The 13,113-nt window shown below is 49.5% G+C and overlaps 1 protein-coding gene across 10 annotated transcripts in view; it reads left to right on the top strand.

Annotated features, from left to right (window-relative positions):
* MAPRE2 (microtubule associated protein RP/EB family member 2) overlaps positions 1-12,089 on the top strand; it is a 149,576-nt gene extending 137,487 nt beyond the window's left edge. For all 10 annotated transcript variants that reach the window (XM_036885133.2, XM_036885140.2, XM_036885172.2 and 7 more), the window contains 2 exons: positions 2,114-2,272; positions 9,215-12,089. In XM_036885133.2, coding sequence (XP_036741028.2) covers positions 2,114-2,272; positions 9,215-9,289 — 234 coding nt within the window. In that variant the 3' untranslated portion in view covers positions 9,290-12,089. The remainder of the gene's footprint in view (positions 1-2,113; positions 2,273-9,214) is intronic.
* The last annotated feature ends 1,024 nt before the right edge of the window (positions 12,090-13,113 follow it).

The raw sequence follows: 13,113 nt of genomic DNA, 5'->3' as shown, positions 1-13,113 counted from the left end.
ATTTGGCCAATTCCTTTATTCAGGCAATCTCCCCATGACATTCTGTAAACATACCACTGTGCCAGGCAATTCCAGTGATAGAAATGAATCAACTGACTTCGGGGAGAGGAAGATGACTGGAATTGTTAGGGACTGTTCCTGGAGAGTGGGTCAGCAAACAGGCAGTGGAGTCCCTGCTGGCCCAGGGGCCCCCCGGGTCGAGAGTGAAGGAGTCAGCAGCCCCAGCAGACACCAGCTCGGGCTGCAGAGCCAGGAGGACCTGCGGTGTGTGGGCACTGCAAGCAGAAGTGGGAGGAGAGAACTGCCGCTTCTCATGCCCTCGCCACTGTCGTCGAGGGTCCGCCCCCAGCCACTGCTGTGCCATGTGAGGGAGGAGGCAGGCATCTGTGAGTGGGACTGTGAATTCCATTTGCCAATCGATCTTTGATCACATAATTTGGATCTCACTGTTTTTTGTGGGGATTGTTTATAGTTGTGCATCTATTACCTGATGCAACTCTTAGCACCATCAAAGGCCTACCTGGGCTCGGTGTTCCTACAGAGCCTCTGCTCTTTGCTCATTATGCAGACCAAACCACTCTCGAGAGGCTGACAAAGACTAGTGTCTGTGGCTTGATGGCATCCAGAGACCCTTCTCGCCTCCTGCAGGGGTGCTGGCAGACACAGACAGCTGAACTGCCACAGATCTGTCTGCTGGCACCAGCGCAGGCTTTGGAGGGGTTCTGTGGCCAAGTCCAGGGAGAGGTTGGTTTCTTTTAAAGCAAGAAAGGATTTTTAGAATAAAAGGAGTTTTCTTTTTCCTAGAATTCAGTTGCCTTCAGTTTTTACAAAAGTCCTATCCGTGTACATGTCAGAAATAGGAGTTGAAAGTCAGTGATTGCTGCCCTGCTGCTTTGTGAGGGCATTGGCAGTCTGAACACTGTGGGGCCAGAAGCCTGAGTCTGAAAGGACTGACACCAGTTTGCCAGGCCTGCAGGAAGGGAAGGGGCACTGCGTGTGCTCAGTGTGCATCAGAGGGACTCAGTAAATCCTCACAGACAGACAGCAAGCACGAAGGCCCAGAGTTACTATCAAGAAGAGGAACTTTTCCATTCCAAATGCAATGTCTGGAAATTCTGTCACGAGTGACACGAAAGAGAGGTGTCAGCTGTGGAGGACCACGTAAGTCTTGATCTGCCTCCTGAAGAGCATGCTCTGTGCAGACATGGAATGCACAAGAGGGCCAAAGAAAAGGATGAGGGATTCTCAGGGAGCAGAAACGGGGTGTGGTTTGGGCCTGTGTGCAGCTCTGGTGCTCACCGGAGAGGTGCAGCCTGGAATTTGAGACTGCACCTGCTTCTGCTGCCTTCAGAGTCAGCTCAGCCAGGGATGGGGCTGTTGGGCCTGGCCTCACAACACTGTCTCTATAGTCACTGTGGGTACCACCCAGCCCTGCAAGGCCTCTGAACCAGCATCAAGGGGAGACAGGAAGGAGGGCTGTTGTGCTGAGGCATGGATGGAGCATCCATCCCCTCCCACCTTTCCTGTGATGGACCAGTGCGAGCCCAGGGAGAGATGAAGGCAGACCCATTCCGCTTGCCTTGTGCAGCCAGGGCCCCGTTCCTCAGTAGAGAGCTTTTGTCTAGTCTGGAACATTTGAGAAGGGGCCCAAGACTAACAGTGGTTCTTAGTATCATCTGAAGTTTCTGAAGTAACAGAGCCTCAGAGTGCATGTAAAGTAACAACAGAACAGCCTCCCTCCTCCATTCACACATCTCCCTCAGGGCAGAGAGTTTGGACAAGTAGGAGAAAGATGTGCTATGGCTCACACTTGCAGGAGAGGAGAGGAGCGCTCACTCGGAGTCTGCATGGAGCTGTGTCAAAGGGAGTGGCCGCTCGGGCACTGGTTGATACCAGGCAGCTGGCAGAGGGGATGACTGCTGTGTTGTTGCAGTCGGCCATTGTGGCTCAGGATCAAGCATCAGAAAACAGACCCTGTACTCCCACAGACTTGCACATGGGTTATTTATGCATGTGTGTCTTTTCATGTTTGGGGTCATCCTGAGCAAGCATGGTTGGTCTCCTCTTAAGCTGTGTTCTCGTGCTTTTCTTCTCTTCCATCACTCCCTTGCAGGTACACTCATTAAAACTTGCCCTAGAAGGCGTGGAAAAGGAAAGGGATTTCTACTTTGGAAAGCTGAGAGAGATTGAGCTACTCTGCCAAGAACATGGGCAGGAAAACGATGACCTTGTGCAGCGACTAATGGAAGTCCTTTATGCTTCGGAAGAACACGTAAGTGTGACGAGAGTCCTTGTTTCTTGTGTTATAAAGTGATGTTCTCAGTCAAAGTGCAGTGACCAGTGTGCCTTTGGGGACCGCCTGGGGCCTCAGAATCAGAGCCCAGCCAATGCATTAGACACTCCCCCCCCAAGAAATGACCATTACCAGCATGATCTGTTGCCCCATATTTGCGGGAGTGATTCCCCAAATTAACCCGGGAAGAGATTGTGAGGGGGTGGGGGGCAGGAGGAGAGCAGGGGGACTGATGCAGAGAAAAGAAAAATAGGGTTTATTCAGCCAAATCTCAGGTGTTTTTCAGCTCAGAGCAAATAGGCAGCCAGAGTGTGCATAAGGAGTCCTCTTTCTTCCTGCAGGATTAGAGTGTGGTTAAAGGAGAAATTAACCTAGATGCTTGTCCTGTCCCTGCAGGCCCCACAGCCGTCTGTTTTCATTTCATAGCCAGCTGACTAGGTGACTCCCTGTCATTCTGGATCATCCCCATAAACAGCCCTCTGCTGGAAAGGACTTGTTGAAGGCCTCCTCTGGGAAGGGCCTGCCTGGCGGGGCTGATCCTTGTAAGCACATGTGCCGCAGAGACACCCAGAATGTGGTTACATCCTGGTGATGGAAAGCAGATGTGCGGAGCAGCAAAGGAACAAGACACTCGAGAAGCAAGGAGGGGAAGGGGCAGGCTCAATAGCAGAGAGCAGGGCGGTCACCCCAGCCTGCTTGTGCGTGCGTGGAGGGAGAGTCCCCAGCAGTGAGGCAGGCAGGAGGGTGGGCTGGCTCTCGCACGCCGTCTCAGGCCAGGTGGAAGCTGGTAGAAGGTCCCTGTAGGTTTGGGGGACCTGTGTGTGCTTTGAGGACTCTGTACTTGAGTTGTGTGTGCTGGTATTTCCACAGAATGTAACAGGTCGCTGGCAAGTTTACTTTATGACTTATTCCAGTTGAATCCCTGTAAGATTTAAAATCCTAGTGATGAAATTTTCCAAAACTGTCCAAGGTTTGGGGATTCTCTGTCACTTTTTTCATCTCCCCCAGATATTTTTTTGAACTTACGTCTTGGTTATCATTAGCTTCGACTGTAGATCTTGAAGCACTCGGCATCTGCCCAGTCAGGTCCCAAAGGCAGATAGCTTCACAAAATATGGTTCTCAGTCTTTTCAGATCTGGTGGAAGAAGCCTAAGGTCGATGTGTAGTGTGTCTGCACCACCCCAAGTGGCATGGCCCTAGTGCCCTGCTTGCAGTGCATGCTTTGAATCTGTCAAGCTCATTCTCCTCAAGCTTGTGTGAGGCTAAATCCAACGAGGTCTAAGGGCGCCGTGAGGGTGAGTGAAGGTGCCCGTTAGTGGGAGTAGGCAGCATGCAGCACTAGATCTTCCCAGCCCTGTACTTCCAGCAGGAGGAGAAGCCATCTGACCCTAACCTCAAGCCAGAGGTTGTCCCAAGAGGGAACCCTGTGTGGGAGCATTGGCAGGTGAACTCCACGTTAGGGTTGGCATTGGCACAGGCCCTGAATCCTGCCTAGTCATGGCTGGGCCTGCTGAGGTCCAGAGCTCCTACCTCCCAGTGTGATTGGGATTCTGCCTAGATGACTTCCTTAGCTTTTCTGCCACCATTCACGTCACCCCCACCTGCCCGCTGCAGTCTGGGTTCAGAGCCATTCTTGTGTGCAGGCACTGTAATGCAGACCCTGCAGAAGTACTCCCAGGCATCATCAGTCAGAAAGACCGTGTGGTGGTTTAGCAAACCCTGTCCTTAGACACCTGCGAAGGGAGCTGAGGGGGAAGGGCCAAGGCGTCACGTTTACCAGCTCCTTTAACTCACTTGAGTGTCCTGTCAGGTAGATATGGTTGCTGCCCCATTTTACAAATGAGAGGCTCTAAGGCAGCAGAGAGGTCTAACTCCTTCACCAGGTGAGGAGGCAGCATTGTCTGCATCTGGCCCTGTAGCCCTGAGTTCACACCCTTCCCCAAGCTGGGGTCACCTTCGAATGAAGACCATGCAGATAGTAACAGCTCACTCTTTTTGAGCATTTAGCACGTGCTAGCTGCTATGTTTGCTCATGTTCTATACACATTTGTCACCCTAATCACATCCCTATGAGGGGTCAGAATTTTCCTTATCTCCACTTTACAGATAAAGTTACTTGCCCAACGACCCACACTCAGTAAGCCCTGACACTAGAATTTGAACCCAGATTTCCTGAAGTCAGAGCCCCAAATCTTGAGGACTGTGTTCCCCATGTCTCAGTATGTAGGTACCATGGGGCAGGGAGGAAACAGAGGCAGCAGCCCTTTGGGAGGGCTGCAAGGTAGGCTTTGTCTCACTGATAGTATTGAGATGACACAGTGCACGAGTGAAGAGTGAAGTAAGTTCCTGAGTTTTCCCCATTAGCCCCCCTTATCTCGGTTTGGGGACTTACACCTTCGAAAGTGCTGTCCTGGCTTCTTCTGGCCACCTGTCGTCTAGGTCAGCGTGCACCGAGAGCCCATGTTCTTGTGGTAGTGTCTGTAAAGCCACTTTATTATTGTTCCACCACTGTACTGATCTCGTCAAGTAGAGGAAAATGTGGGAGGGAAAAGAGAGAGATGGTGTCATCACCATTTAAGTATATGCTAAGGAGTTTCTAAAATTCAGGAAGAGAACCTGGATAAAGCCACAGACGTGTGTACATCACCAGAGCAGTCTTCAAATGCAATTGCTGCCTTAATGTTTTCTAGTTCCAGGATATAGTCTGATGCAGCTCTGTATGTGGACAACTCCAAAAGAAAACATCAGGCTACACTGAGATTTCTCTAGAGAGTAAGCCATTGGATCTTGGACATACCCATGTTCTTATTGGTAATGTGACAAGACCCTTTTCTTTTTGAAATCCGGTTTCTGTGTTGAATGAAAGGGAGACTGCCATGAGCCCCGATACCATGCTGGGTGTTTTCCATCTGTTGCCTGTGCTGGCATCGTGAGCATGCACTTGCACATGAGAGGCATGGTACAGGGGTGGACGTGGAGAGGCTCAGGAGCAGCTCACCTACACTCCTTTCTGCTTCTCCCACTAGAGGCTCAAAGAACCTTTCCAGACACTGTAAAACCTTCAGGCATTTTGCCTTTTTCCCTGAGCTCAAGGATCCTGTTTCTATGGATCTGTTTCTTCTAGAAACTTATCCAGGTTCTTCCAGTAAGCGAGTGAGCCCTAAAAAAGCTTTTTCTCACCCATCTTCCCCTGGTGTCTCAGGGAAAGGCATAACTTAGGGAAAAATATGCTCAGAGGTTGCCATGCCACTGCACACAGACCCCGTGCTCAGAAGCTGCCTTTTCCCCTGCTGTGCTTGACCCTGACACTGTCCTGTTTTGAGGCCATTCGCACACTTCAGGGGTGGGTGGATTTGCACCCACACGCAGGTGTGCTGTGCACAGTGTGGGGAAGAAATGCCAATAGGTTGTGCGTGATGCCTTTGGTGCAACTGCACATCAGAAAGGCAGAGGCTTTTGGTTGTCTCCCTCCTGGAGGAGAGGAGCTGAAAGATCCAAGTGTGGACTGAGTGAGTCTTCAGGTAAACCTAGGTGAACCCTGTGTTGACACTTCAGGTGGAGGCCTTTGCTGGACAGGTTTCTTGTCTAAGTCTCCATTTGGTGACTCTTACAGTTAGACAACCTTGAATAGCATGTTTGGAAGATGTGCAAATCCAGATGGGAGTTGTGTTGTGAGGCTGTTCGATTCACAGTTACAGAAACCTCATAAAACTTTCCAAAGCAGGTCACCAGCCAGGTGTCCAGTCCCTCTCTTATATTCTCTGTATCATTTCCCTAAATACTTGACTTGGGGCCACAGTTCTATAGACATAGACATAGTTTTGCTGTCTGGTGGAATTGCCGGCTGCGGCAGCTGCTTTTAAACACCCACACTTGTTTTCCGAGGGGCTGTCACAGAAGCCCCTGTTAAGTGACCTAAAGATTCCACCCACCTCAGCTGACACTGCATGCAGCCTGTGTTTCTGTCACTGGGCAGAGCATTGGGTAGAGAGAGAAGACGCAGCCCTGCCTCTGCTGGGATCACAGTCCCAGCAAGGAAGGCAGACAGCACCAGTGTCTGCAAGGCGTCAGTCATGATGCTGATAACGGGCATAGTGACCCTGTGCGGGGGCTGCAAGGCTGGAGCAGGGGCAGAGCGCTCTTCAGGCAGAGGAGGCAGTATGAACACAGCAGAGGGAGGAACCCGGGGTGCACCATGTACATCCAGAAGGGGGGCCAGTGGAGCTTTCTGATGACCCCTCCTCCCTCCTGGGGCCCCCTTGTCCCACAGTAGCCAAGAGCCTTCCTCAGCAGTCTTCCAGCTTGCTTCTCTCTGATGATTGTCCTGGGAATAAGGGATGTTAACGCAATCACTCACAGCCCAACATTTAGAATAAGATGCAGTGGACTGATGTGCTCGTGTTAGGTGGGTGAGTGGCATCCTGTGCTTTATTTGCCGGTTTAGCAGAGGTCTTGCCTGGCCTCCTGCTTAAATATGCGATCACTTTTCCTGTGAGCCTACACAGCATTGTGGGAGCTGACGTGGGAGCATGACATAACCGCCTCAGAATCCCCGTGCATTCTGCCGGGCTGTCAGACTGCCTTGACTCGCAGCCCTGACATTAGCAGTATGCCGAGGACCTTGGAGGTCTGCTCTTTACCCTGGTATTGCCCAGTAGCAATGGGCAATGGTCTGGGGTCCTGGTTGCTGCAGATGAGTGAGGCCACGGTGGTGCCCTGTGAATGAGAGGGCTGCCATGGCCAGCTGGAGAACCCAGAGCCACCCCCTTGCTTGACAAGGATGAGAAGTAGCTAGTTCAGTGGATTCCCGGCCCCACAGCAGGCCAGAAGCCTGTAACTACTTGAGTCCAAATCCTGACTTTCAGTCCTCTGTTAACTCTGTTAGCCTTCTGGTAACTCCCAATTTGGACGTAAGCAAACAAGCTTTTCTATAAAATCTTAAACAGATTCTCATTCCTAAGACTTTCCCATCAACAGCCTAACATACACAAAACAATTACACAAGAAAAGCACACTTCAGACCTGCTGAAGTCTGAGCAGTATGATATGGAGTGCAGCATGCTAACATTAAAGTTAGGATGATGAATAAAACATCATCCCTAACCTTCAGTGGGGCTGGGAGCCTGGCAGGAGAGGCGACCATGTAGCTAGCCAGTGAGGACACACTCAATGCTCACACTCGCACACACAGGCTGTGGTGTGGGGCCTGACAGAAGCATTAACCAGGGAGGTAAAGCTTAGAGAGAGAAGCCTTCCAGCAGCACCAAGGCAGTGCCTGTAGTAGGATAGACACCTAGGAATTGCCAGTCCACCATCCCTGGTAAACTCCCACGAGCATTAGTTTCCTTCTTTGCCCCTAGACAAGAGGAGACCACGTACCAGGAGAGCCAGTGACTCCCTCTGTCGCACTGTCACAGCCAAACACTGTTCTGAGAGTTTGTTGGAACTCGCTGTGTCCTCTCTTGATTTCAGTGACCCCACTGATTCACTGATCACTGAAACTCATTGAAAACTCTTGTCAAATGGGTATTCTTGTTACAGCCTCCATTTTATAGATGAGAAAAGTCAGGCACAGAGCAGTTAAATTACATGCCCAAAGTTACCCCACTTATAAGTAGTGGACCTGGGATATGAACCCTAGAGTTCATGCTTATAACCTTGACATTCTAATGCCTCTCTGAAGATCTGCAGCCTGTGACTGACTGATAGTCTGGTAGTCTCGGCCATCCACTCCTCTGCACCCTCTGAGTTCTTCCCCTTGATAGAACATGCATCAGGTTCTGTGACACAGGTGAATGAGGCCCTACCACTGACTTCAGTGACCTCAGATCAGTGGGCAAGCCACAAGGCTCAAGAAAATTAGATTGCAATTCATACTTTATAGACAAGGAGGAAACAGTGCTGCAGGAGAAGAAAAGAAAGCATTGTGGCTCTGATCCGGGGAAGTAGTCCTGCGACATTTGAGTTGGACCTGGTCTAAGGGACCTTGGTAGGAGCAGACAGGAGGGGTGGCTCACGGTATGAAAGGAGTGTGCACAGCGCGAGAGGACCTGAGCACCTCTGTAGGTCCTGCACAGGGCGTAATGCGCTGTTGGTGGGGGAGCACTCTGGATTGGTCAACCATGCTCCCTCTGCTTGTGCTACAAAGAGCTGATTATCCTCTGTGAGTTCAAAGCACCAGATGTGCAAATATGACTGACTGGGTTGAAGTTCCCTGCAATGTGCTTCACTGGGTTAGGCAAATGAATAAATAGGTTATTGGGGGCTAACTAGAGGACACCTTGACCCTCTGAGTCACAGCCAGTAAGCAGAGAGTAAGTAAAAAAGGCCTCACATACCCATAATAGGTGCCCTAGAGTCCTTGAGCTGAAGCTCCTGAGCTCCACTGTAGGAGAGGCCGCCTTGCCCAGCGCAGCCACAAAACCTGGTTATCATCCTTAACTTACCACTCTGATAAGTTGCTTCTCTGCTTCAAGCAGACATGCAGCCAGGTGAGAAGATTAACAGGCAGGACAGGAGTCAGAAGCTCCTCATCAGCAGCTGTCAGCGTCGGGGTGGCCGTCCAGTGCACCGCAGGGCTGGGGCTCTGTGCTGTCCCAGCAGGCTTGTCCACGGTTGTTATGGTGCCCTTGAGTTTGTCTCATTTGGGTTAACTCTGTCACAGAGGGTAGGAAAGCACGCAGTGTGTACTGTGAGGATCTTCCAGAATGGTTAGGAGAGTTTGATGTGTGATGCCTGGTGACCGTGCTCTAGGCCGACCCATTATTCTCTGATAGAGCGGGGAAATAAGGGCAGCCAGGGTGTGCACTGGCTCTCGCACAGGAGATGTGCCTAAGCCCATGTTCTCCACAACCTGGGCCACTGCAGGGTCTCCAGCACAATCCATTGTTTCTGCTGAAGCTCTCCCCTCTGCCCCGCAGGAGGGCCACCCGGAAGAGCCGGAAGCAGAGGAGCAAGTCCACGAGCCGCAGCCCCAGCAGCAGGAAGAATATTGAACCGTCTTGGCGACTCTCAACACTTGTGTTTTGCGTGAGAACTTTTCTTCTGGAGAATTGGAACGTGTGGCCTCAAGCTCAACAGAAACCAGTGGTTCTCTATGTGCCATTCACATCACAGCACTGTCGCATTTGCCAGCCGCTGTGCTCAGTTCCCATTCCCTCTGCCAAGACCCGTAGTGGCCAGCCGCTTGGCCTACCTGAGAGGTTATGGGGTCACATACCTTCAACTTCGCCACTTGGCTGCTTGAGATTGGTTCTGCTCTTTTCATTTCTTCCCAGAGCAACTCTCCCACCCACCCACCAACACCCCCTTTATATCCTGGTGTGAAACAATGGTAACGTGATATATGGTATTTACATTGGCATTTCTCAACCCAGTGTCAGTTGGTGTCACACACATTTGTGGTGCTTTGATGTTTGCAAGTCTAACCTATCGGCATAAATTTGATCAAATAATAAGTTGAAACAAAGGGAAAGGGATCCTTGATACAAAAGCCATAACGACAGTCACTTGTTTCATGGGGAAAAACAGTTTCTTCCTCTACTCTGAACCCTAAAGGGGAAAAAAATGGAATCAAGACTAGAATTTCAGGGCCCAGCAGTGTCCATACATTAGCATGTTAGACCACCACACAGTGTGTTGTTTAATTTAAAGATGTTCACTCAAGAAAAACACCACCTCGACTTCAACTGCTTGTCCCCCACCCAGGTTTTCATGCTGTTTTCTTCCTCAGGGTCCTCTTGGTGGGCAGCCACTCTTGCCAAAAGCTGTCATCAGGTGTCTGCAGTCCAGAGGGGTCTGCATAGGTACAGGTTCCCTCCTGCTTGTGTGGGTTTCAGCCCAATTCCTTCTTCCACACAAGGGAGCTTCTAAAGAACAACTTCTGAGTGTGCAGCCCCATGCCGCCCAAGTGGAAGTGGAGACCTTGTTAATAAGGAGCGTAATTCCAAGGGAGCTCCTGGTTCTGAGGTATGGTGTTGATACCAGAATGGCAGAACAGAGATCCCTGTGGCTCCTGTGCCTCTGGAAAAGGATCTCTCCCATGTGACTCTGTGGCCCTCCTTGTCATTGGCCTTCCCTACACTGTGGCAATTCATAAAAAGAGGAAACATTAATGAATTAAAAGCATTCCTTATTTTTTAAACTAATTTTGCACATTTTCTTAGTATCTTCCCAAATCTTTGCCTCTTTTTTTTTAATTTGCCCTTTGACAGATGGTAACCCTTCCCAGATTGTTCATTTCACTTGGTTTATGACTTCAGATTTACTTTCACTTGTTATTCGACTTCAGCAGGTGCAACAAAAGCAACAGGTGTGCCCCCAGTTTCATCTTAGCTGAAAAGGCTTATAATAAATTTCTGAATTATGTATCATAAAGCTTTGACATTTATTGATGATTAAATTAATTCTAAATTCTAGCATTTGAAGCTTTCCACCAGAAGAAGTTTTCTCAGAATAAATCTTGTGCAGCAAAGTGGTACTCACTGCATTCTGTGTGAGGAGCGTGGCTCGTGTTGGAGGTCAGACCAGCACTGCAGGGCCGCACAGGCGTCTGCGGTGTCTGGCTTCCCTGCCTGGTCTCCTGCTTGCTCTGCATCCCGGCAGCAGGTCGTCTCTCAGGCCAGAAAGCCTTGCTCCTGGCAGGGACATCCCCCCACACCTGGCCACAGGTAGTCGTTGTGCTATACACAGCATCATGCCTTACACGGGGTCCACTCTGCTGTACTCACTTGAGTCTCCATTTTCAAATAGGCATTATAAAAGGGCACAACAGTTCCATTCAGGTGGCACTTCATAGTTCCTAGGCAGTTCTTTTCCTATCTGGGCATCTCAATAATGCCCAGTGCCAGCTGTGCCATGACCCAGCTCCTGTCATGTGGATGCACATGATCAACGTGTTACCTGTGTGAGCCTCACCATGGCCGTACATCATTCTCCCCAGCGTCTTGGGGGAGCCTGTTCACTTGCTCAGAAAAGAGCTATAAATTCCTCCTCGCGTCCCCACCTGGAACACCTTCCAGTGTGCTGCATCGCAAGTGACCTTGCTGAAGCTTTGGGGAACCTTTAGCATCCAGGTTTCCCAGGCCTCTTCACTGCACTGCAGCTTCTGTGCAGACCACCCTCATTTCCCAGGGCTCCTTTCCCCCTGGTGGCTGTCCCCCTTCATTCTCATCTCAGCATCCAGGGCACACATTACTCCATGGCCGCTGTGACACCATCATGCTGGCCTGAGGAGCATCCCTTGGTGCACGCTCTGCACCTCCCTCAAGAGCCAGACGTCCTTCCTGTTCCCCCTCCCACCCTCTGGGGGGGGGGGTGACTGGTTGTAGCACTTCCATTGCTCATGTCAGGTAGGAAGTGATTGAAGCAGGGGGCAGAGGAAGAGCCTGTCGTCTGTCCAAGCAGAAAAATAAAAGACAAAGACACTCCATTGACCCGAGAGAAGTAAACTCCAGAAGGGAATCAAGAACTCTTCCCTTCTCTGGTGAGTATTTCCATTATTCCACTAAGGTTTAGTATGCATTCAGATTACTTTTACTAAATAGGACACCGTAATCTTTTGTTATATATTAAATGTAAACTGAAAGGAATGTAAACATATGTATTGTTAATTATAAATATAGATAAGTAAGGACATAATAAATGAAGTCTTATCAGATGTATCACATTCATTTACATTACTTACCTGTTGTCGCATGGTAGAATAATTTTTTGTCTCTAAATATGTGAATAACTTGACTTGCATTTATCTTTTTACATATTTAATAAAAAAAAAACAGTATATGTTAAAATCAGCCTGGATCTATAGATTCTTAAATTTTTATGCTAAAGGTTTCCTTTTGAGTGAGCATGTAAATGAATAGTCTGTGGATTCACGCATCCACCCACATTTTCATCTGATTTACACAGGGAGGGGGATATTTGTTTTTATTGTTGGCAAATGTTTTAACAGGAAACATGATTTGTGTTTGATAACAAGTGTAGCAGCTGTAATACCTTTTAAAAAACTTTACCAAAAGTAAATAAAGATAAGCCATTCCCTTGGGAAATATCCCACTAGCAAGTAAGCAAAAGCTAGCTCCTGCAGGTGCGGCCTGCTATCTGGGCGGGACAGGCTGGGCAGGTAGCAAAGTGGCAGAATCAGGCTGATGTCGCAGAGTAAAGCTTTGTCCAAAACAACTTGTGACTGGCAGAAGCTCACAGATTACATGTATTTCCTCCCTCTGGTTTGTTGACTTTGCAGTGATGATTTATAGACACACCTGGAATCCAAAACTTACTGGCAATGGAATATGTGACAAACAGGAATGTATTTGAAGTGGCCAGTGGGCCACCTGTAGAGATGTTGAACAGGTGGGGACAGCCTGCTGAAAGCTCTGCCCCCTGCAGGTCACTGAGGTTCAGCCAGAACCCTTCTTGCCATGGGAGACTCCAGCTTTCTCTGAATCGCTTTCAGGCACCAGCTAGAGGCCAGTTTTGTTTCTCTCCCTTGGCAGCTGTTTTCCACTCACTTGCCTTTGGGCCCTTCTCCATGTGCAGTTCTCAGCAGGGTACATTTTTGACAAATCCGTGAGCTGTTGCCTAGGTTGTGAAATCTCAAAGCACACAGCACTGGGGTTGTAAACCCTATATCTTACACCTAGATATGTGTACACAGATGGTCAAGAATGCATGTGACCCACTTTAAAGGCCCACTGGCAGGCTTGAGGAAACGTGACCAGTGCTTCAGAAATGGCGAAAGAACACGTTTGCTCCATTTTCTTAAATCTGAGATCACCTCTAAAGATTTAGTGTGTTCCTGCAGGTGTTATGGTTGGCC

Source organism: Manis pentadactyla, chromosome 6 (assembly GCF_030020395.1).
Source record: "Manis pentadactyla isolate mManPen7 chromosome 6, mManPen7.hap1, whole genome shotgun sequence".
Lineage (NCBI taxonomy): Eukaryota > Metazoa > Chordata > Mammalia > Pholidota > Manidae > Manis > Manis pentadactyla.
Note: the sequence above shows the minus strand (reverse complement) of the source record. Positions and strands in the feature narration are given on the sequence as shown.